General features: G+C 48.6%; 6 protein-coding genes across 8 annotated transcripts; 3 read left to right on the top strand and 3 right to left on the bottom strand.

The window, feature by feature from the left end:
* Window positions 1-226: 226 nt before the first annotated feature.
* On the bottom strand, window positions 227-4401 carry LOC112268577. 2 transcript variants are annotated; one of them, XM_024456624.1, is made up of 3 exons: window positions 2682-4401; window positions 1602-1993; window positions 227-1413 (listed from the first exon to the last, which is right to left on the bottom strand). In XM_024456624.1, the coding sequence occupies exon 3, from the start codon at window positions 1373-1375 to the stop codon at window positions 263-265; it is 1113 nt and encodes a 370-aa protein (XP_024312392.1). In that variant the 5' UTR covers window positions 1376-1413; window positions 1602-1993; window positions 2682-4401; the 3' UTR covers window positions 227-262. The 2 variants fall into 2 exon arrangements, with proteins under 2 accessions (XP_024312392.1, XP_024312393.1); XM_024456625.1 differs by lacking the exon at window positions 1602-1993.
* On the bottom strand, window positions 1449-2411 carry LOC106866777 (glycine-rich cell wall structural protein 1.8-like). Its single transcript, XM_024459221.1, has one exon. The coding sequence runs from the start codon at window positions 2409-2411 to the stop codon at window positions 1449-1451; it is 963 nt and encodes a 320-aa protein (XP_024314989.1).
* A 138-nt stretch (window positions 4402-4539) lies between the features above and the next one.
* Window positions 4540-6209, bottom strand: LOC100828833 (aquaporin TIP1-1). Its single transcript, XM_003558767.4, has 2 exons — window positions 5982-6209; window positions 4540-5443 (listed from the first exon to the last, which is right to left on the bottom strand). Exons 1-2 carry the CDS (start codon window positions 6112-6114, stop codon window positions 4824-4826), a joined length of 753 nt encoding a protein of 250 aa, XP_003558815.1. The 5' UTR covers window positions 6115-6209; the 3' UTR covers window positions 4540-4823.
* A 5131-nt stretch (window positions 6210-11340) lies between these two features.
* LOC100840494 (cyclin-dependent kinases regulatory subunit 1) lies at window positions 11341-12510 on the top strand. 2 transcript variants are annotated; one of them, XM_010230916.3, is made up of 4 exons: window positions 11341-11494; window positions 11652-11731; window positions 11829-11889; window positions 11982-12510. In XM_010230916.3, exons 2-4 carry the CDS (start codon window positions 11679-11681, stop codon window positions 12138-12140), a joined length of 273 nt encoding a protein of 90 aa, XP_010229218.1. In that variant the 5' UTR covers window positions 11341-11494; window positions 11652-11678; the 3' UTR covers window positions 12141-12510. The 2 variants fall into 2 exon arrangements, with proteins under 2 accessions (XP_010229218.1, XP_010229219.1); XM_010230917.2 differs by having other exon boundaries at window positions 11369-11501.
* Window positions 12511-13844: 1334 nt separating this feature from the next.
* On the top strand, window positions 13845-17832 carry LOC100840185 (pheophorbide a oxygenase, chloroplastic). The gene is made up of 7 exons (XM_003562041.4): window positions 13845-14508; window positions 14603-14838; window positions 14919-15045; window positions 15780-15916; window positions 16061-16220; window positions 16455-16733; window positions 17326-17832. Exons 1-7 carry the CDS (start codon window positions 14116-14118, stop codon window positions 17578-17580), a joined length of 1587 nt encoding a protein of 528 aa, XP_003562089.2. The 5' UTR covers window positions 13845-14115; the 3' UTR covers window positions 17581-17832.
* Window positions 17833-18339: 507 nt separating this feature from the next.
* On the top strand, window positions 18340-20928 carry LOC100828535 (uncharacterized protein SYNPCC7002_A1590). Its single transcript, XM_003558766.4, has 6 exons — window positions 18340-18714; window positions 18834-19024; window positions 19135-19180; window positions 19612-19688; window positions 19783-19899; window positions 20602-20928. The coding sequence occupies exons 1-6, from the start codon at window positions 18519-18521 to the stop codon at window positions 20671-20673; spliced, it is 699 nt and encodes a 232-aa protein (XP_003558814.1). The 5' UTR covers window positions 18340-18518; the 3' UTR covers window positions 20674-20928.
* The last annotated feature ends 389 nt before the right edge of the window (window positions 20929-21317 follow it).

Below are 21317 nucleotides of genomic sequence, written 5' to 3'. Positions count from 1 at the left end.
GCTTTCTCTAAGTCGTGCTCCATGAAAATAATAGTATCATCGGCATATTAGAGGTCCGCGCCGACGAGCTCTCCGCCCCCACACCCCTTCCTGGCACACGGGTCGAAGAAGAGGTCCGCGCCGACGAGCTCTTCGCCCCCGCACGCCCTCCTGGCACACGGGTCGAAGAAGCGGTCTGCAACGACGACGGCAACGAGCGATTTCGTGACCCCCCAGCCACCTGCCATGGGGACGGAGAAAGGTCAGACGGCGGTGAAGCCACCTACTCCACATCACGCTGCCCTTCTTGGGGCTCCACCTCACTAGTAGGGAGCAGCGCCCCCTGCTCGTGCCCGGATCGCACATCGGAAGCAACCACAGAGCAAAGCTGCTTCATGGTAGCACTATGCCTAGCAGGCGCAACCATATCACCGGCCACAGAATCCACATGAGAAGGCGCAGCGACGATCGACCTTGACACCACGCTGCCCATAGGCCGTCCACCTTCGTATCTCGACCTGTCAACACGAGGCGGAGCAGACCCAAAACACGGCAATTCCTCCTCCACAAGGTCAGCCCACAGACGACGAGGAGCTGCAATCTTACTATAAGACATCGGAGCTGAAACAGATACAAGCGGGACCCTGGACATAGGAACCGGTGTCTCCACAGAGCCAATACGAATCATCACCACATTGGACCCATCGGTCGGAGAAGAAGAAGTGGGTGCCGCTGCACCACCACTCCCTCCAACCGACGAAGAAGTAGAGGTGTCGCCATCCACATTTTTGCCACGCTTACCACCACGATCATCCAGATCGGACTTCTCTGAAGCATCCTTTTTCTTATCCCCCTCATCGTCACCCTCATTAGCATCATGCATAACTTCATCACCAAGCCCCTCCTCCCTTGGTGGTCCTTCCACCTGGAAAGTAAGCCTGTAGAGGCCATCCTTGATGAGCAGATCCTTTCGCTCTGGTATACATGTATAATCAACCCACCCAATGAAAATACGCAATACCCCGTGCTGACATGTAAATGCCATGTCAACCTCCTTGGTCTTACCAAGCGGTGAACCCAGTCCCCAGAGAGCTAAGAAGGACCCCTTCACAGCTGGGGGAATACCAGCGATTCGCACCCACACATCTTGAACAAGCCAATTAGGATTCAGCTTAGGAGACCACTCATCAAAAGTGATCCTACATTCACTCGTAGGAACATTAAATTTGCCAAATCTGATCATCTGCTGCAACTCAAGCTTGGAAGGAAATTGCACCTTGAAAACATTATCCTCGGACGAACTCACCTCCCACTCAAAATTATCAGACGGGACAAACAACCGGAGCAGTGAAACAAGCTGAGAAACAGACAAACTGCCCCCCTCCACCGTCACCATGCCCAAACGAGTGTTCTCATACTTAGGCCGATACGAACCTGTGAGTGGCATGTCAAAGAACATAAGCTCCTCATCAGCATACCCCATGCATCACCACTTGTGGTTTTGGAGCAAGTAAAAGAGGGTACACAGAAGACACATGCTCCGCGGATTCACAATAATCGCACAACACCGTAGTACAATCAAAAGAAATGTGGCCTGTGAACCCACATCGGAAACATTTTACCTTATCTTTTCTCTTCCCAGTTTTAGTAGCAACAGCAGCCGCATTGTTTGACCCTGATGAACTGCCAGCCACATTCACAATGACCGGCTCCAACGGGATAAAATCAGGTGCTTTCTCTTGAGCTCGCTGTTGCACCACGGCAGAGGGAACATCAGCAGCATCCAGACCTGCTGAAGCTGCTGGCAGAGCAGCCGTCACTTGAGCCTGAACCACGGGCATCTCCTGCGCCGCCTGAGGCTCCGCCAGATGCGGATGCCCTCCTGCACTAGCAACAACCGTCGCAACCGACGTAGCAGACATTTGGGCGCCTCCAGCAGCACCACCACGTGCTGACGACTCGTCTGCCGAATAAGAATAGGGGATGTTTCGGCCACCTGAGCCACGACCACCACCTGCGTAAGCACCACAACCACGAGCATTACCATTGTAAGCCCCTCGACCACCACGGTAGTCTCCACGACCCGCCCGGAACTCATACCGCCGACGATATCCACCGCCGCCATACCGACCACCACCACCATAGTGACCAGCAGCCCAACGACCAGGGTGGAAGTCGCCATAGCCACCGCCATGAGCCTCGCCGCCACTGCCATAACCAGAACCCCGATCAGGCGCAGCACCAGAACCCTGTCCCTGACCTCGGCCAAACGCCATAGCAGGAGCACCACCGCCATATCCATGCGCCTGAGGAGGAGCGCCACCGCGGCCCGCACCACCGCCAGATCCATGCGCCTGAGCAGGATAGCCGTGGCCATCACCAACAACACCAGGATCAAAGCCGCCTCCCCTACCTCCACCAAGGTTCGCCATGGTTCCGGAAGCAACAAGAGACGGAATTATCGGAGCACGAGATTGATCCGTACGCCACCCGTAACCTAACAGGCAACGCAGGGATCGGCCAGCCGAATCAATCCGATTCGACCTGGATTGGGCTACGGATCCCGGGCCCGTATGGCCCTGCAGAATCGTAACTGGGCTCGCATGCAACGCAGAAGTTGCGGGGCCCACTTGACCGTACGATTTGAGATTCAAACTCATCATCGACTGACGGGGATCGTTGCAACGACGAGAGAAATTTACCTTCGACGTGGAAGATGCCGCCGAGATGGATGCACGCCGCCGCCGCCGCCTTACAAGAACCCACTCCTCCGCATTGAAGTTCTCCAACAAGAAAGAAGAAGGTGACAGGACCGCCTCCCGCGGCTTTACAGACGCACGCGCTGGCGAAGCTCCGGATCCAGACGTTGATTTACTGCAAATAAGAGAATTGAGATCAATCTCAGACCTCACCTGCATCCGCGTCTGCATCTGGAACCGCTTCCTCCTCCTCTTCGCTTCCCGCCTAGAAAGATCAGAACTCTTTTCCTTCAAAGCGATGGATCTGGCTGATTCCGGCGTGAGACAATGTTCCCACGACGTAGATCCAGAAGCAATCGATGATGAGTCACTTTCCGACGACTCCCCATCACTCTCACAGTCACTTTCCGGCGAGATGGCCCAGAATCGCCCATTGGAGCGCCCCAACGGGTCTCAGGGGTTTCCGGACATCACTCCCGCATCTCTCTTCTTAACCTCCCCACCCTCTTCCTCCCGGCCCTCGTCAGTATTCATTGCTGGAATAGCGACACTTTGTGACGTGCTGATCTCTGGCCGGTGCAGCTGAAAAGGGACGTATGCACAAACAGTATTTGATTAAGTGGTGATTAGGAACAGGACTGATTATGAAGGTTGAACAGAACAGCATATATATGTATAGAAAATCTGTTCTTAATGACAACTCGATTAATTAGCTATAGCTATTTAACTAGCACTAAAGACAGTTCTGGTGTCATAATCAAGTCAGATGAGCTGACAGGATAATGCTAAGTTACATAAGCTAGCGATGATTGGTGTGGTCCTGGAACTTGGTATATCCAAAGATGAGAGAGCCGCCTTTGGGTTTTAATTGGTCAGGAGGCTAGCGTAAACGCTGACAAAATCATTATTCTGCCGAAGATTCCGACGAATTGGCAATTCCAGTTCAGACTGACGCTCTGTTTGAATGCCTAGCTAAACCCTGAATTACAGGCACCGCATCACCATGCAAAGGGAAAAAGTGTGGCAAATAAATTGACATGTTCAACATGTTTTACTTAACTTAATAAAATCGTTGATATGTATAGTACTTGCATGTGCTGGCACACATAGTGCGCGCCAAGTTGCATTTGAGCTAGCTAAACTCAATGGCACAATGCCGCATAAACGCAAAAGACAGATCGGTTGACTAGAATATTAAGCTAGCTAGCCACATGTCATACATCACAGCCCTTAATTCTCTTGAGCAGTTTAAGCTAATGATGATTATTAATGCGCACTCCCTTTCGGTAAGGACACATCGACCGGTAGTTAGGACTTCCGTGGGAGAGAAAACATATCGAAGAAGACGATAAAACTATCAAGGGTGATGTGGCCTCCAAAATAGCTTGCTGCTTGTCTTCAGTCCCGTGCCAGAGTTAGTGGTGGTCAGGCTGGCAGAAGAAGCACGAGCCCTGATTGCGCCAGCGACACCAACAACGGCTCCAGTACCGTACGTACACTTGCTTTTGTAGGAACCCGGAGAGAGGTATATTCGGCAGGAAAGGAGTAGGAGCTGAAATTTAATTAAGCAGCAATAATGTTCCACAATCCCTCTAGGGAGCTGTTGATCGATCCGTGCAGCACACGACGGGGCTGAGCTCCGACAAGAACAGGTCAGCCTTATCGCCCCCGGCGCCCATTCCGACGTGGCGTCGTACCGTACCGTCTAGTCGCCACATGCGTGACAGTTCATTATTGAGAGACCCCCATCTCTGATGAGACAGGATCGATGGGGCCTTCCTTTCTGACACGCGCGCTGATGACTGATGAGATTCAGAATTCAAGGTGTTCATTACAGATGCACGCACATATTGGGTGGATATCACTGGAAAAGAAACTCATTAAGAGACAGATCGATGCACGGTTTTCACATAAGCAAATTAACGGGGTTCCCGGAGATTATGCATGGTTTTACAGCACGGGGGCACATACAGACTGACCGACCGACCGACCGACGGAAGGATTCAATTCAAAGCAAACGACGCTGGCCGCGAAGCAGCAGCAGTCGGACATGGGTTCACGAAACTAAACGATGAGACGACGAAACGGAGGGCATTGACGCCGGCCGAACGAACTCGGAAGCAGAAGCAGCTTGCATCGATCTGCTTAGTAGTCGGTGGTGGGGAGCTGCTCATGGGTGTGGGAGATGAAGAGCACCTCGTAAATCACCCCAGCAAGGCCACCGCCGATGAGGGGGCCAACCCAGTACACCCACTGGTACCCCCATTCCCAGCTAACCAACGCCGGGCCAAAGGAAACAGCCGGGTTCATGGAAGCGCCATCAAACGCGCCACCAACAAGGATGTTGGCTCCCACAATGAACCCAATCGCGAGCGGCGCGATGGTGCCGATGCTGCCCTTCTTGGGGTCGACGGCGGTGGCGTACACGGTGTAGACGAGGCCGAAGGTCATGACGATCTCCAGCACCAGCGCCTCCCACACGGAGACTCCGGTCAGGCCGAAGGTGCCCGTGGGGAGCCCGCCCGTGGAGAAGCGGAGCAGGAAGCACGCCGCGGTCGAGCCCAGCAGCTGCGCGACCCAGTAGAGGAGGCCGCGGAAGAGCGTGATGTTGCCGCCCAGGAAGGCGCCGAAGGTCACCGCCGGGTTCACGTGCCCGCCGGAGATGTTGGCGCCGACCGAGACGGCCACGAAGAGCGCGAAGGCGTGCGCTATCGCCGCCGAGATCAGGCCCGCCGGCGTCGCGGCACCGCCCGCGTTCAGCTTGTCTGCGAAAATTCAAGAACAGGGTCAGATGAGTGGGATTTTTTTCTTCATGATTTTCCTGAGATCGTTAACTAATGTGACGGAATTAGAAGCGGGTGATTGAATTCAGGTGCAGATGCAAATGTGTCAGACTCGATTGGCAGCACAGAAGCTACTGATGATTCACAGTCATGTGATTCTCGACGTAATCTTAGGGGCAGCCTAGTCAATCTGCTGCACCAATCATTTTTCCGACTAAAAAGGCTTTATGACACAACAGCCTTTCCGACTTTCGGAAACAAGTTTCTCTATGCTTCTGGTAGTAACGCCTGAAAAAAGCACTCCACTTTTTATGCACGGGGAAAAGGCGTTTCATTTTGTCTCCAAGACGCAAGTGTGTTCTCTCTAGCTTGTCGCATGCATAAAGCTAGCTGCTAAATACAAGTGAGAGTACTACAAATTTTAATTCCTAACATGCTAATTCCTTTCAACCAGTTCTGCAACTGAATTAATTGACGAGATGGATAAGTGTAGATGTGTGTGTTCGGGGGAAGAGCTTACTGAAGGCCATGCCGGAGCCCTGGCCGGCGAAGACGAAGATGAGCGTGGAGATGAACTCGGCGACGGCCGCCTTGAGGGCGCCGGCCTGGTACACCTCATGGTGGCTCCCCACGGCAACCCTGCTGATCGGCATTCTGACCACCAAAAGCTAGAGATCGAGACCGGCCGGAGCTGGGAGAGATGATGAGAGAGTGTTGTGAGTTGGTGAGGAAGGAGCGGGACTTGGGGGCGGTATATATACACACCTCGCGGGGGTCGATCGGGGCAGGTTGGCCGCGCGGGCCGGTGGTCCTGGCCCCGGTCGGTTTAGACGAGCCGCTAATTATTGATCGGACGGCGCGAGGGTGAGCGTGACTGCGTGAGTGAGACGCTCTGGGGAAATGCCCGTGTTAGGCTCACATGGCCGTCATGCGGTGAAGTTTCTAGAGCCCGCCGGATTCAGTTACGGAGTAACGTGTGATTTCTGAGAAACGGGTGGATGTACGTGCTAACGTGCACACAGCTAAGGTGTATGCAATTTGCAACGGATGTTATCGTTTTGGCGGATGCGCGCACACAGCTAAGGTGAAGTTTCTAGAGAGCAGGTTCAGGTAGCGGAGTAACGTGTGATTCCGGAGAAACCTGTGGATGTAGATGCACGGGGCAAGGTGTATCCATTTCGATGGATGGATTGATGCTAATCGTTTCGGCGGATGCACTGCCAGCGCTGAGGAGTTGGTTCTGAAAGTGATGGGAAGGATAATGTTTTCTTTTCTTATCGGGAGGAAATGGAGGAGATGAGGTCGATGTACTACGGAGTATAATAAAAACAGGTCTCCGGAAGAAGAAAAGAAAGGGAAACATCTGGAGAGAGAGAAAGAGAAAAAAACTCGGTCATGTTCTTCTGTGTAGTATAGTAACGGCTCATGCGGTGCGCTTGTAGCACGAAAACGTTTGTTCGCGGGCACGCAACGAAAACCGGGCACGCTCACGGACAGCCGAGACGCTTTGTTGGTGAAAAGGAGGAAAAGGCAAACTGATTTGGTCATCATCTGTGAACTGTGATATTTCTGGAAGAAGTTAAACTGCGATGTCGACGCACACAGTGCTGAAGTACCGCTAGTCCTGCACGCTGCACGCATACGTAGCACGAGGCCTGTGCCACCCGCCCTCCGCTTGGGACAGCAACGCGATCGACGCCAGCTCAGGCGCGCCGGCCAGGGGAGCTGTCAGGGAGGGACCGCCCGGGGGACGGAGCCTGTGGCTCGTGTGGGTTTGGAGGCTGGGGCGCGACGCGACGTGACACTCTCGGCCGGCGCAGATCGTGTCCGGGCGCCCGGACTGGCTGCTAAAGATCGGGGCGGCGCCGCGACGACTGTGTGGAGTAGTACTAGTAGCCTGTGCGTGAGTGCCGGTGTCTGTTGCTTCTAGCTCTTGCTCGCTGGGATTACGATCGTCCGATACTCGATCGGCATGTGCTCCACGAGGGAGGGAGATTCTTTTCCGGTGAATGAACTGATTGGAGCTGAAGGCGACGGCCCGAGTGATTTTGCTCCATATCGGTCACTAGGTTAGCAGAAGTAATTTCCGAATTCCGATCGCCACGGCACATATCAGGTTTGGCTATAGGACCCGCCCGCCCAAGTGAACAAGAGTATATATATATTTTATTTTATTTTGAGGTAGAACAAGAGTAGATTTTGAATTTGATTGATCGCTCTAGAGCAGTAGCATGAAATCTACTGATCTCGATGATCCGTCGAGTTCCTTGAATGCAAAGCTGCCATCCAGAGTTGAACAACCCTGCAGGGACGGCTGTGCAGTGCCTTTTTTCCTCTCTGTGAAGGCTAGCTAGACAATTCCGTGCTCCGTTCTCATCATTGATTATCCTCGACAAAAAAAGCATCCAGCCCATATCATCCGTCGCCGGCCTGGCTCGTACGACGGGGACACGTCGCCCACTCAAGAACCCCCACCGGCTCCACTATTCGGAGTACTCATGCTGGGCGCGCCACGGCTGATACGAGTCAGCATGCCAGCCCCAGCCCGAGTTGCAACCCGGGGCCACCGTCAGATTACCTTCCTACCCTCGGGCTCTCGAACCATCCACCTCCACGCTCGACGCGCCGCAGAGCCAGTAGCCCTGGGCCCGCTGGTCAGTGACAGCGACCACTACTGACCACCACCACTCTACACTACAGTAAGTACAGTTGTGTGTACTAAACCTCCAGGGTTTGTTAATTGGAGCCTCGACTCATTAAACTGCTATTAGAGAAGCGGAAAGGGGCATGCATATCCACATGAGCGCTGATCGTCCCCACTGTTCCTGCAATTATTTGTTTCTTTCATGTTACTCTCCTGTTCCCGCTACGTGCTCTACTCCTCACTGTACTGTCTCGCATGCATCTATGAATGCAGCACCACGTTTATTTATTTTTAATGTTTTGCGAGGAGCATGCAGCACCACGTTGCATGATGAACCCCTTTCTGTCAATAAGATCAATTTTCAGAAAGGCAAAAAAGAAAAAAAGAAAAGAGAAAAAACATATGGAGCAATGATGAAGCTTTCCGAGCTGGGCAGCTTCAGATCCCATCCCATTTCTAAGAATCTTTTCTGGAGAAACAGATCACACATCCGATTATTACTTGATCTTAACCATGTACTAGTACTTTCTTGTGCTATCGTCCACACATTCGGATATTATCAGATCCTATGATGTTTTGTTATTGGCAAACGTTGTCTTCGTCCTGCACTCCTGCTTAATTCGTTGCGTATGCTCGACTGTGCATGCATGTGATGTGGTCGAGACTCGAGAGCTTGATCTTGCCGGGCCCCTTCGATCAGGTTCCGAGAGAGCCGCTATTCTCGATCTGGAATGTTCCGATAACGCTAGCTGATCCAATCGCAAATTGGTCATAATGTGTTGTCGACCTCATCTAGCTGCCGCTTCGCTGGAAGGAAATTTCATTTATTGTGCGAATCGTTTTGGCTATCTCAAGCATGATCTGGTTAGGGATCGACGATAATTTTGTATAATCATTGGTGGTATTAAAATGCCTTGAACAAACTTGCGAAACCAAGCAGTTTGTAGAAATTATGAACTTTGGTCAATGGTTGTGCATGCTTGTGAGCTGGACAGCTTAATTAGCTCGCGCGCGGGGACATAAAAAATTAGGAGAGCTTGGTCCGGAGGCTGCGTTCAAGTCTATCTAAACAACGATCATTAGGTCCCTACGTTGCCATCAGAGACAATAGAGCAGGCGTTGCCCATTTTCCCTTCCGGATTTTAAAGAGAAAAAATATTTTTGGTCCCTAGATTGGCAAGAAAGTCTATAAATAGTCCTTCAATTCAAAATCGTATACATTTGGTTTCTCGATTGACAAAACAGGATTCTTTTAGTCCCTCTTCCGGTTTTTGGCGTTTTTGACTGGTTTTGATTCTACGTGGTGTTGTTTTTTCTAAAAAATTTCCATGTCGGATGCCAGGATCGATGCATAGTTGAGAGACAAAATATATACAGTTTCAAGTTCAAAGACCATTTCTAGGCGGAACCCAATGCAATTGAGACATCTGACATGTAAAATTCGAGGGAAAACCGCACAACATGGACTCAAAACCGTTCGAAATTCCTGGAAGGGATCAAAAGTATCCGGTTTTGACATTGATGGACCAAATGTATACAATTTCGAGTTGAGGGATCATTTTCGAGACTTTGTTAAAAATTAAGGGACCAAAAATATATTTCTCGATTTTAAATGAAAGCCCGATGTGTCTGCATACCTGTTCTTTAGTTTACAAATACTTGTGTGACACATCTGATTAGATATGGACTAATTAAAAACATAACCTGCATATTTTAAACACAGCGTTTACTATTATTTGTCGTCAAATCACATCAAAATATTCATGGTTTAACTCGTGTTTGTGTGTTGTCAAATCAACAAAGGTCACGGTCTAACAGTCATCAATAAAGATCTTTATACAAATAAAATAAAGTCTACAAACAACAAATACCTTATGCCGCCGGCATGTTTTTAAGGTGAACTCTGGGTTTTTTCACATGCTCTTTCACAATCTTTCCCCATACTTGTGTTACCATTTGATAACAACGTGTGTTCCCCAATTTTTGCTACTACCTACGTCTCATATTAAATGTCGCAATTTAGTCTACATATGCGTGTACAAACATAGTAAAACACGTGTTGATACAGCATATCCCAGCAAATTTGCGACACTTAATGTAAGACAAAAGAAGCAGATGCGCTGAGCCTTGTTTTGGGAGCTAGATGTTTGGTTTAGAGGATCACATGAAACAATGGAACAGCCTTGCAAGTTGTGCATGGAGTAGGTTTTTCAGTTTAGAGCATGGAACAGCTAGATTTTTGTCTGATAACGATGAATAATATATTAAGAAGTAAAATACGAGTTACAAGGAGCTTTTTATAATTTCTGGCTGCCGTCACTTTTTTCTTTTTTTTTCTTTTATTGTTTCGTGTAAGACTCTTTGTCCGTAAGTCTTGAATATTTGGTCATTTTTTATAACGGAAATCGATGGGGTGATCCTGTGTTTAAAGAAAAATGTATAAGTTTATTATGCTAGGGATGCAGAAAGGACAAATAATAAATTAGATAAATGGCATTGTACTTTCAAAAATTAGATTTTGAATTTAGCTTTGTATTTGGACGGAAGGAATTTTTTTTTGAGGGGAAGACGGAAGGAATATTAGTTTTTTGGCCTTCTGCAGCTCAGAAATTCCCAAAGTACTTTTGCTTGTCATGAGCCTTTACAATACATTCGGCCCGGTCCATGCTTTGTTCTTTGTTCTGTTAGTTTCCCTGTAAAGCTGGAGTTCTGGGCTCCAGATCCATCAGGCAGTCGGCCTCGGTATGTTTGCAACTGGGCTGGGTCGTCCGAAGCCATTGGGAAGCAAGAAGAAGGCAACACCAACAGTTTTAGCCCATCAGCCCAAATTCATTCCAGGTTCCGTCTCCTTCTCGATGAAATTTCTACAGTTTTTTTCTAAAGAACAAAGAAGATCAAATTTGCTCCCCTCAAAAAAAGAAAGATCAAATTTGCACCGTAGTAGAAATTGTGCTAGAACAAAAAACTGCTTTCTCGACGCAAAGGCATTAAATAGGTATAAAAAAAAGCCTGACAAGGAAATAAATAAATCGAGGGGAAAAAAAAAGGGAAAAAAAATGCGAAGCCTCTTCGGCTCTTCGCAGACCAACGGGTAGATTTCCGTTGCGATTTCAAAATTCGAAAACTCCCTCGCGTCCCCGTCCACGCGTTCTCTTGTTCCGCGCTTCGAACCCCAAATCCAGCCCACGACGCCGATCCGCAACGACTACTTGCCCTATCCGCGCCGCTCCATCTGGGCCGTCCATCTCCACGCCGACGGCCCCGCCCACACGGTTCCTTTTTTAAATAGATACACTCGCCCACGCCGTCCTTCTCCTCCCCCCCATCGGATACTCGGCCGCTCCATTCGTACCAACCTCCCGCTCCCCCTTCGTCCGCTCCGATCCAAGGTTTGCGGTTCGTCTCCCCTCACAAATCCTTCGATTCCTCCTAGTTTCTGCGAATTTCTTCCTCCTGGGTTCGTCTTTCTCCGTCGCCGTTGAATGTTTGGCGGCTTGTTCCGGGATTTCGTTTGAAATGTTTTGGGGATTTTTTTTCGTCTTGTAGAGGCTTGATCGAGAACTGCTGGTGGAGATGGGTCAGATCCAGTACTCCGAGAAGTACTTCGACGACACCTTCGAGTACAGGTTGGTGCCAAACCCTAGCCTCTGATGTTTGCCCCTCTTTTCTTTGGTGTGTCGCCAATGGCGAAACCCTAACTCGCCGCCGATTTGTTCTGCGCAGGCACGTCGTCCTCCCGCCGGAAGTCGCCAAGCTCCTCCCCAAGAACCGCCTCCTCGCTGAGGTAACCGTCGAGATTTCTGATTGCATTGCTGCGAGATCGCGTTTTTTGGCTGGGTTGGTTGCCTAATCTGAAACTGGGGTTTATCCTTGCAGAACGAGTGGCGTGCGCTCGGCGTTCAGCAGAGCCGCGGGTGGGTGCACTACGCGGTCCACCGGCCGGAGCCGCACATCATGCTGTTCCGCCGCCCGCTCAACTACCAGCAGCAGCAGGAGGCTGCGGCGGCCGCCGCAGCTCAGATGATGCCCAAGTGATCGCCCCCTGGCGATGGTGGTGGCGACCATGGGTTGGAACTTGCAAAACCCTAGTCCCTTTTCATCTCTTAAAGGGCGGTTGCGATACTGCTAGTTTATGCTGGTTTGTCTGTCAGGATCTAGCGATGGTTGTGGTGTCCACTGCGTGTTTGTGGAAATGCCTGGAAGGAAACTGCATTGTGTTAGTCTGTGTTATCATGGGTACTCTTGGTTGCTAAGTGTTATGTGATGGTACTGTTATTAGATCTTCATGTGATGATCTGCTTGTGTTTTAGTGTTTACACTATCCTGCATATCTGGTGTATGTTAAGGAGTGTTGAATCTTAAGTTAGCAAAGAGCAATGAATATAAAGCAATTGTTGCAGATGAACCGTGGGCGTTCCTCAATGATCACTACAACTAAACTGAACTTCGTTTTGTGTTCAGTTGAATGTTAACCATTGTTATATATCCTCTGTTGTTTTGCTCTCGCTGGGGGACTGGGAGTAAAGCTAATACAGTTGAGGTGCTGAGGTTTATCTTGCATAACTTGTTCAGTGAACAAGGGCATGTTTTCCATATCTTGGAGATAGTATAGACATTAGACAAATTTAATGTTCTCTGTATCAGCCTGAACATGGAGTAGCCAGTAGACTGGAGTATTTGCAAAACCCTAGGCCCTTTTCCTTTTAACTTCTAAAAGGCCGGTTGAGATGTTGCTAGACTGGAGTGTTGTCTGTCAGGATCTAGTGATGGTTGTGCTGTCCCCCTTTTGTTTGTTCAAATGCCTGGAAGGAACCTGTGGTGTGTTAGCCTGTGTTATCATGGGTGCTCTTGGTTGCTAAGTGCTATGTGATCCAGGTACTGCTATTAGATCTTCCTGTGGTGATCTGCTTGTTTTTTAGTGTACATGCTTGCGTTGCATATCTGACCTTTATGTTCAGGAGCGTGAAGTTTATGTTAGCAAAGAGCAGTGAACATAAAACATGGTTGCAGATGAACCGTGGACTGCCTCATATAATGATTAGCACAAGTAAATTCAGCTTATTTTGTGTTGAATCTCTCCTAAGCTGTTTTGCTCTCCCTGGGAGTAAAAACTGTAGGTCGGTGGTGCCGAGGTTTATCGACAGGTTGCATAACTTGTTGAGTGAACATGAGGATGTTTTTTTGTTTTCTGGAGATTTGGTGATAGTAGACGGATTTAATGGTCTCTGTAGCAGCCTGAATAATGCTGCCTGCTTAGTGGGTGTTTATACTAGACTGTGGATTAGAGCTGTCAATCTATAACTGACTCTTAAACTAGTCAGGTGTAATGCATGCTGGTACTATAGACCGGAGTATTTTGCAGAAGCGATGATTTGGATCTGTCAACGCTTGTCGCCTTGCCGGTTGAAATGGGGATGAACTGATTTTTGCAGCATCTGGGCAGCGATGGTGCATCCTCAGCATCAGTGCGTGCACCTTGTGTTTCCGAGAGCATGACTGAACCCAATGCGACGAGCATCTAGCAGCAGTTCTCTGACTTCTCTCGTTGCTGCTATGAAATTCCTGAATTTTCCGTAGATTCTAATCGCGCCAGTAATAAGTGTGACACGGCTCAGGTATGAACTTTCTCTAGCCGAAGTGATATCTGAAAGACCTGAAGTCCGGAACCTCGTGGGCCGGTTCGTGTCCTTCTCACGAGTCAGTGCTCGAATCGTTCGTTGTCGCTGGGGGACGCTCTCCAGTCTCCAGCGGCTGCCTGGCCGAAGCTCCACCACACGATCGCCGGGAAAACGCCATGCGTGCTCTACCAGTTCACCGTGTCCTTCCTCTGCCGTGACGCAACCTCGCTCCCCCCGCTGCTTCGCCGCCCGCCAGTCCGCCACTGTCGTCGCTTCAGTTCTCACCTAATATCAGCCCGAGAGAATTCCTCGTCCGGCCGCTGGTTTTCTCTACTGGAGCCTAGGTTCTAGAAGCGCGTCTCCCCAGCTACGCTTCGAACGATCTGGCAAAAATGCGCGTGGCGATGGCTTCTCCCTCCCTCTTCCTCTCCCCGAGCCCGCCGCTGCACCGGCCGCTGCTCCCTTCACTCCCGGCGCGTCCGGCCTCTCGTCGCAACGGTCTCCGTCGCGCCCGTGCCGGGACCCGCCTCCGCGTGGCCGCGCCGCCCTCGGTCCCCGGCGAGGCGGAGCGGACGGAGGAGCCGAGCACGTCGTCGCCGGAGTCGGGGGAGAGGTTCGTGTGGCGGGATCACTGGTACCCGGTTTCCCTCGTCGAGGACCTCGACCCCCGCGTACCCACCCCGTTCCAGCTCCTCAACCGCGACCTCGTCATCTGGAAGGACCCCAACTCCGGCGAGTGGGCCGCGCTCGACGACCGCTGCCCGCACCGCCTCGCCCCACTCTCGGTACGCTCCTCACCACGTTTGCGCCCGATCGCTTCCTCATTTCAAGTAATTTCTGATGCAATTCGTGTTCACAACGATGTTTCTGGGTACGTAGGAGGGGAGAATCGACGAGACTGGCTGCTTGCAGTGCTCCTACCACGGCTGGTCATTCGATGGCTCTGGCGCCTGCACGAAGATCCCCCAGGCCGCGCCTGAGGGGCCAGAAGCCCGGGCGGTGCGGTCGCCGAGGGCTTGTGCGATCAAGTTCCCCACCCTCGTGTCTCAGGGGCTGCTCTTTGTGTGGCCTGACGAGAATGGGTGGGAGAAGGCCAAGGCTACCAAGCCTCCAATGTGGGTGAAGTCTGGAGCTGTGTTGTGGTTATTCATTGAATCCAGTTGATAGGAAACATCATTTATCTTGTTGCTTTCAGGTTGCCAGAAGAGTTCAATGACCCGGCTTTCTCCACGGTGACGATCCAGAGGGATCTGTTCTATGGGTATGATACGTTGATGGAGAATGTCTCTGACCCGTCACATATAGAATTTGCCCACCACAAGGTAAATGCTGCACTGAGGTTGCTCCCTATACCGTACTCATTTGTTTATATTGGCTGCTGATCATGCAGTATGGTCTTCAATTTGCTCTATTGCATTCGTTGAATTCCTTAGCAATGGCTTCTATTGGGCGAAAGTGCATGCCTGTATCCGCCTCTAAATTTTTTAATTAACACCGGTTTTGAGTTACTTGTTGCACCTTGAACTATGCATGTTTTACTGTAGAATAGTTTGTTGTCTTGACCTGTACTTGTTTATGTGAACTTTTTTACTCTATTTTGTTGATTGACACAACCATACTAGCCATCTATTATTTAGACTCTCTGTACCAACAAAGTTCAACTCAGCCAGCTGATATCCTCATTACGCAGGGAAGTTTGCACATTTAAGTTAGGATCTCATGCTAAATTGAAGACCGACAAGTAGATTTAATCCATCTTGATTGTCTCTTTAGAACACTTATGCTTCAGAATTTAACTAGCTTATGTGAAAATTTCACTATACGTATTTGGTTGACACAACCACATTTAGCCATTTGTCTTCTCTTGGTATACCGACAAGGTTCAGCTCATCCTGCTGTATTGCCCTCATCATTCAGGGAAGTAGCTCAATAACATTTAAGTTAGGATCTCGTGCTTAATTGAAGATGGATAACTGAATTTAATTCAGCTTGATAATCTACTTTAGAATGAGATCAGCAGCATTACCCATGCTTCAGAGTTTAACTCCTCTCACAGGTCACTGGACGAAGAGATAGAGCCAGGCCTTTGACATTCAAAATGGAATCAAGCGGTGCATGGGGATATTCAGGGGCTAATTCTGGTAATCCTCGCATCACTGCAACTTTTGAGGCCCCTTGCTATGCCTTGAACAAGTACGTTTCAGCAAGACACCCTGACCTTTTTTCTTTTCATTTTATTGTACCTTCTGGTGTGCTGGACTAGCTCATGTTCTCAGTTCCTCATGCCACAATACACTCAATTATGACTCTGCCCTGGTATTTTATTGGTTTGTGCAGAATAGAGATTGACACAAAATTACCTATTCTGGGAGATCAGAAATGGGTAATATGGATTTGCTCCTTCAACATTCCAATGGCCCCAGGAAAAACTCGCTCTATTGTTTGCAGCGCTCGAAACTTTTTTCAGTTTACCATGCCAGGAAAAGCATGGTGGCAGGTATAGGCCATTGTTTTTGCTTTTTTCCCCCTTCTTATTAAATTAACTGTGTTTCCAACATTGTCTTTTGGGTAAACATGCTGTTGTCATATTCCTGTGGGAAACAGCAGGCTTAGTCTCTATTCTCTACTGTATAAATAATAGAAAGAGTATTTATGTTGCCATCATATTCAGAGTTTAAAGTAAAATCCTGAACTTTCCTTTGGTATGTGTCTCTTTGTATTTGTGACGCAGTTTATCCCTCGATGGTATGAACATTGGACCTCAAATTTGGTCTATGATGGTGATATGATCGTTCTTCAAGGCCAAGAGAAGGTTTTCCTATCTGCATCTAAGGAGTCTTCTGCTGATGTTAACCAGCAGTACACAAAGCTCACATTCACACCCACACAGGCTGACCGATTTGTTTTAGCATTCCGAGCATGGCTAAGGAAATTTGGCAATAGCCAGCCTGACTGGTTTGGAAGTCCTAGCCAAGAAGCATTACCTTCTACCGTCCTTTCAAAGCGTGAGGTAAATTTTTTCTGGCTAACTAGATAGCCTTTACACACAGTTGTATTTTCTCTGGATTTCAGATGTAGGTATATAGCAATTTTGGGTTCTTGTGTGTTTATATCCCTATTTCACGTGAAGGTAGTTGAATTGTGATGGAACATCGTATGTTATGCTCCTTGATATACTTAATTCTTTCTGGACAAGGACAGTCCAATATCCTTGTTCATTGTAGCTACAGATCCTTCTTATAATATGCAGTATTTATTTGTCCTAGAGGTGACAAACTTTCTGTCTGTCACTGCGTCAAGTTACTACTACTATAGTTTATACCACTGTGGACAGCTGACATCTGATAATAATGTATAACTTTTAATACGAGTACCAAACTTTTGTTGGTAGATGATACGACATGCTTAATTGTATCAATTGTTTTACTACAATAGCAAGGTTTACATAATATTTCTCCAGTCCCACTGAATCTGAAAACAGTATTATCTACCTCAAGTAGACATAAAAAGACTCCCTACATATTTTACTGTTTCCACATTGTGTAATTCTTGTATTCTTATTTTTGTGATTATGCTGACCAAGTTCGAAACTTCTCATGTAGATGCTAGACAGATACGAGCAGCACACACTGAAGTGTTCGTCTTGCAAAGGAGCGTACAACTCCTTCCAGACCCTGCAGAAGGTCTTCATGGGAGCAACGGTGGCGTTCGGCGCCACCGCTGGGATTCCTGCAGAGGTTCAATTCAGAATATTGCTTGGTGCTGCTGCTTTGGTTAGTGCGGCTCTGGCGTACGCCTTCTTCGACCTCCAGAAGCATTTTGTGTTTGTAGATTACGTGCATGCTGACATTGATTAAGACGATCATGTGGTGTTTTTTGTGAGGATCCTATATAGCATTATCAGACGAATCACGTGCATAACATAGCCAAAGAATATTAGCAGCTTTTTTCAGTTGATACAACCTAGTGTCAGTATTTTTATACTCACTGAGCCCTAGGCCTCTGCTAGCACTTACCATAATATGTATAGTGGAGTACTATTTAACTAGTAAGAAGTTGTAATGGATAATCCTTTCAGTGAATATATTGCGTTCATAATTGTTGTACAAGGTAAAATGCGTGAAAATCAACTTGTCTCAAGTGAGAAATTTCTCAAAATTATGAACCTAGCTAGCCGCTGTGAGTTTGTCCCATTTCCAGCTAATGAAATCAGATCATTTGAGTCAAGACGAAAAACAAGAAATTGTGAGCCTAGCCGCTGTTCCTTCATCAGTGCGTCTGAGGTTCCGAGCTTCTGTCACTTGCGAGAGACTGCATCTGGACAGAGGAGATACGTGCCGGACATGACAGGCAGTTCGTAATTTGGAGTACTACTACTCTCTAGATACAAACAAGATAGTTACAGCTTGGTGTCAAAAAAAGAAGAAGATAGTTATTACAGGTTCCGTGGCCCCACCATCCAGTTAGCTAGGAAACTCGATAAGGTAAAGATTCCGTCCTTGACTCCTTGGCCCATCCGATCGATGGTACTTCATCCGAGGCTGCCCAATACAGGCCCCCGTACCCTACCCATCCCGAACTGCATCTTATCCGTCCAATAAAGAAAAAAGATCCAACTCAAAATTCCTCTCCCCGCACGCCCACACCTCTCGTGTCCATCTCCCATTCTCCTCCCCCTTCCTCGGCTCACTTCTCACTCAAGCCGACGGTCCACGCGGGGACGCACGCACGCACGCAACCGCCACCAGCCACTCGCCCGGCAGGCTCTGCAGGCAGCCGCCGCGCCCCGCGCCCAATGGCTGCGTCCCTCCGCTCCCCGCCGCCGGTCCCAGCCTCCGCCTTCCGCCGCTCACGGCCCGGGGCCGCCGTCGTCCGCGCCTCCTCTTCTTCCTCCTCCTCGTCGTCCACGGCCGTGTCGTCTGCTCCCAAGGCGCGCTTCGTCGCCCGCCGCTCCGAGTCCACCTCCGTGCAGCAGCTCGCCCGCCCCCTCGGTACGTACGCCCATCACCAACCACGAACCTCCACCTCGCCTCCCAACCGACCGTCTCGCTCGTCCAGGGATCTCCGGAAATGAAATGTTTGCTGCTCTTGCGCTTGTTTGATCCTGTAGCGGAGTACATGGGCCTGCCGGCGAGCCAGTACTCGGTGCTGGACGCGGAGCGCATCGAGCGCGTCGACGACTCCACCTTCCGCTGCTACGTCTACCGCTTCCGCTTCTTCGCGCTCGAGGTCTGCCCCGTCCTCCTCGTCCGCGTCGACGAGGAGCCCAACGGCTGCTGCATCCGCCTCCTCTCCTGCAAGGTGTGTACCGCTCAGTACTACCTAGTGGTTCAGTAATGGCCCGCGGATGCCATACTTTATTCGCGATCACTGATTATTCTCTGTTTGTGTTTTGCATTCTGGTTGTGCAGCTTGAGGGGTCACCCCTTGTGGAGGCGCAGAATGACAAATTCTCAGGTGAGGGTGGCTCTTGAGGTTCATACCGTTTCCAGTACTGTTGGACACTGGTAGATACTTGTCCAGGTTGCTTAGCATGCTCGATGGTAGATGCTGTCGTTGGGGATATTTGATGAAATGCCACATCTTACTTGGAATTTGCCATTTTGCCCCATAAGGCCTAAGTATTTTGACATTCGTAGTGACATTTGCCCCTGGTTTGGTTAGTGCCTCGTTGGCACTGGACATGATCGTAAATGATGAGGGGATCAATAGCATGGTTTATCATGTTGCATATGCTATATTGTGCGATTTGTTCTTAATTTGTTCGTAGGGTTACATGCTTTACTGTATTTTGGCCCCGTAAGTGTGATTCATAGTCTCATTTTCTAAGATAAACTACTTAATCCTTGTTCCAGGAAATCATTGACATGATTTGCTGTGGGATGCAGCTTCCATGGCGAATAGGGTTTTCTGCAATAACAGTTCAGATGGCTCTCAACAGCTTACATCAGATGCCACAATCGAGGTAAGTCCGTCAGTTTCAGGCTCTCAGCTGATTTCGTATAGACATCGTTAAATGTTTTGTGACTCAATCATCTTCTCATGGTAATAATCTTCAGGTTACAATTGATATACCCTTTCCATTTCGAGCAATACCAGTTGAAGCCATTGAATCAAGTGGCCGGCAAGTGCTCGAGCAGCTGCTCCGAGTCATGCTTCCACGATTTCTGAAGCAGGTAAGTTAATAGTGCTTTGCTTTTGCCTACAACAGCCACCTGTTTAGCACTCCTTTTGATGACAATCAAGTGAATTGTTTAAATGCTATTTTCATGGTTTGTTCAAATGCTTGTGTATTGTATGAGTTTTTTAAATGCTTGTGTCCTCATATCCCCCAATTTTGTGCTAAAGAACAATTATGGAATAAGATAATTGCGTATGAAATTCGGAAGAAAATCTTATTTTGGAATTTACCACCTTTTGATGCCAATCAAGTGAAGGCTCCTTCATTTCATTTGTCATATGTTGATTAGTTATCACCCATCAGTTTTTAGTTTCTTGAGTGAAACCACCAACTAGGCCACCGCTATTACATTTTGTTTCTGCCATATACTTCATCCATCCGGAAATAAGTGACTCAGATTTGTCTAGATTCGCATGTATTTCAACAGTCAAGAATGGTTCAGTTTTAGTTACCTTGTTGTTTGTTCTTTTTTAAAAAAAATAGTTAACTTGTTGTTTGTTCAATCATACCTAGATGACCTAAAAAATTAGTCATATATGAATATGTTGGTTCATAGCCAGCTGGAAGTGTCTTGAGTCGAACCGTTTCCTATATTGGGTTCTAGAGATTGTTGTTCGCATCATATTTGTATTTGCAATTTTGCATCAAATATTTCCTCCAGCGATTATTTCTCAAAGAAGTTTTTTCCTGCTTTCAGCTTGATAAAGACTACCAAGCTTGGGCTTCAGGCGATTCTTCAAGGAAACCACTTGGCACCGGTGAAATATGAAGCTGTCCATAGGCATTATAGGTTTTCTTGTTTAATGTAGTTATCGTCGCTTGATGAGCTAGCAGTCGTGCTCACAGATCATCCAATCCCCCATGACAGTTCGTTCTTCTTGAACTTAGTTACGGCCTTCTGATTTTATACCGCAATCCTACTGTCATGTGATCCATGTGCTCTTTTTCTTCTTCTGGTTTTCGTCTGGAGATTCGTTGCACTTCTTACATTTAGAAGCATTTGCAGATTGAGCCCTTCGTTGTAGCTTGCAAGAGAATGTCAGCCCCTTGCCTTCACATGTCCTGTGATTGATAATTGCAAGTTTAAGCTGATTCAAGGCTTAATGCACGGCCAAGATTATTGCTAGTTAACACTAGGAGCTTACCACTATGCCGTGGGTGAGTGGGTGAAATCAGCGGCTGACAGAATTGTCCCGTGGAGCGTGGCCGCGTGGGTCGCCTAGTCACGGACTCTCAGGGGTTGTGTACTTCGGTGACTCAAAGGATCAGGTTCGCATTTGTTTTCTGATGATCAGCCGGTGACTAATTTAAATGGAAGATGACGGATTAATTAAAACTGTTGGGTTTACTAACTCAAAACTATTTGCAGGATAAGATAAACTATTTGCTGGAAGTAAACAAAGTGCCATAGGT

Source organism: Brachypodium distachyon, chromosome 1 (assembly GCF_000005505.3).
Source record: "Brachypodium distachyon strain Bd21 chromosome 1, Brachypodium_distachyon_v3.0, whole genome shotgun sequence".
Lineage (NCBI taxonomy): Eukaryota > Viridiplantae > Streptophyta > Magnoliopsida > Poales > Poaceae > Brachypodium > Brachypodium distachyon.
This window is presented reverse-complemented; position numbering and strand designations above follow the sequence as displayed.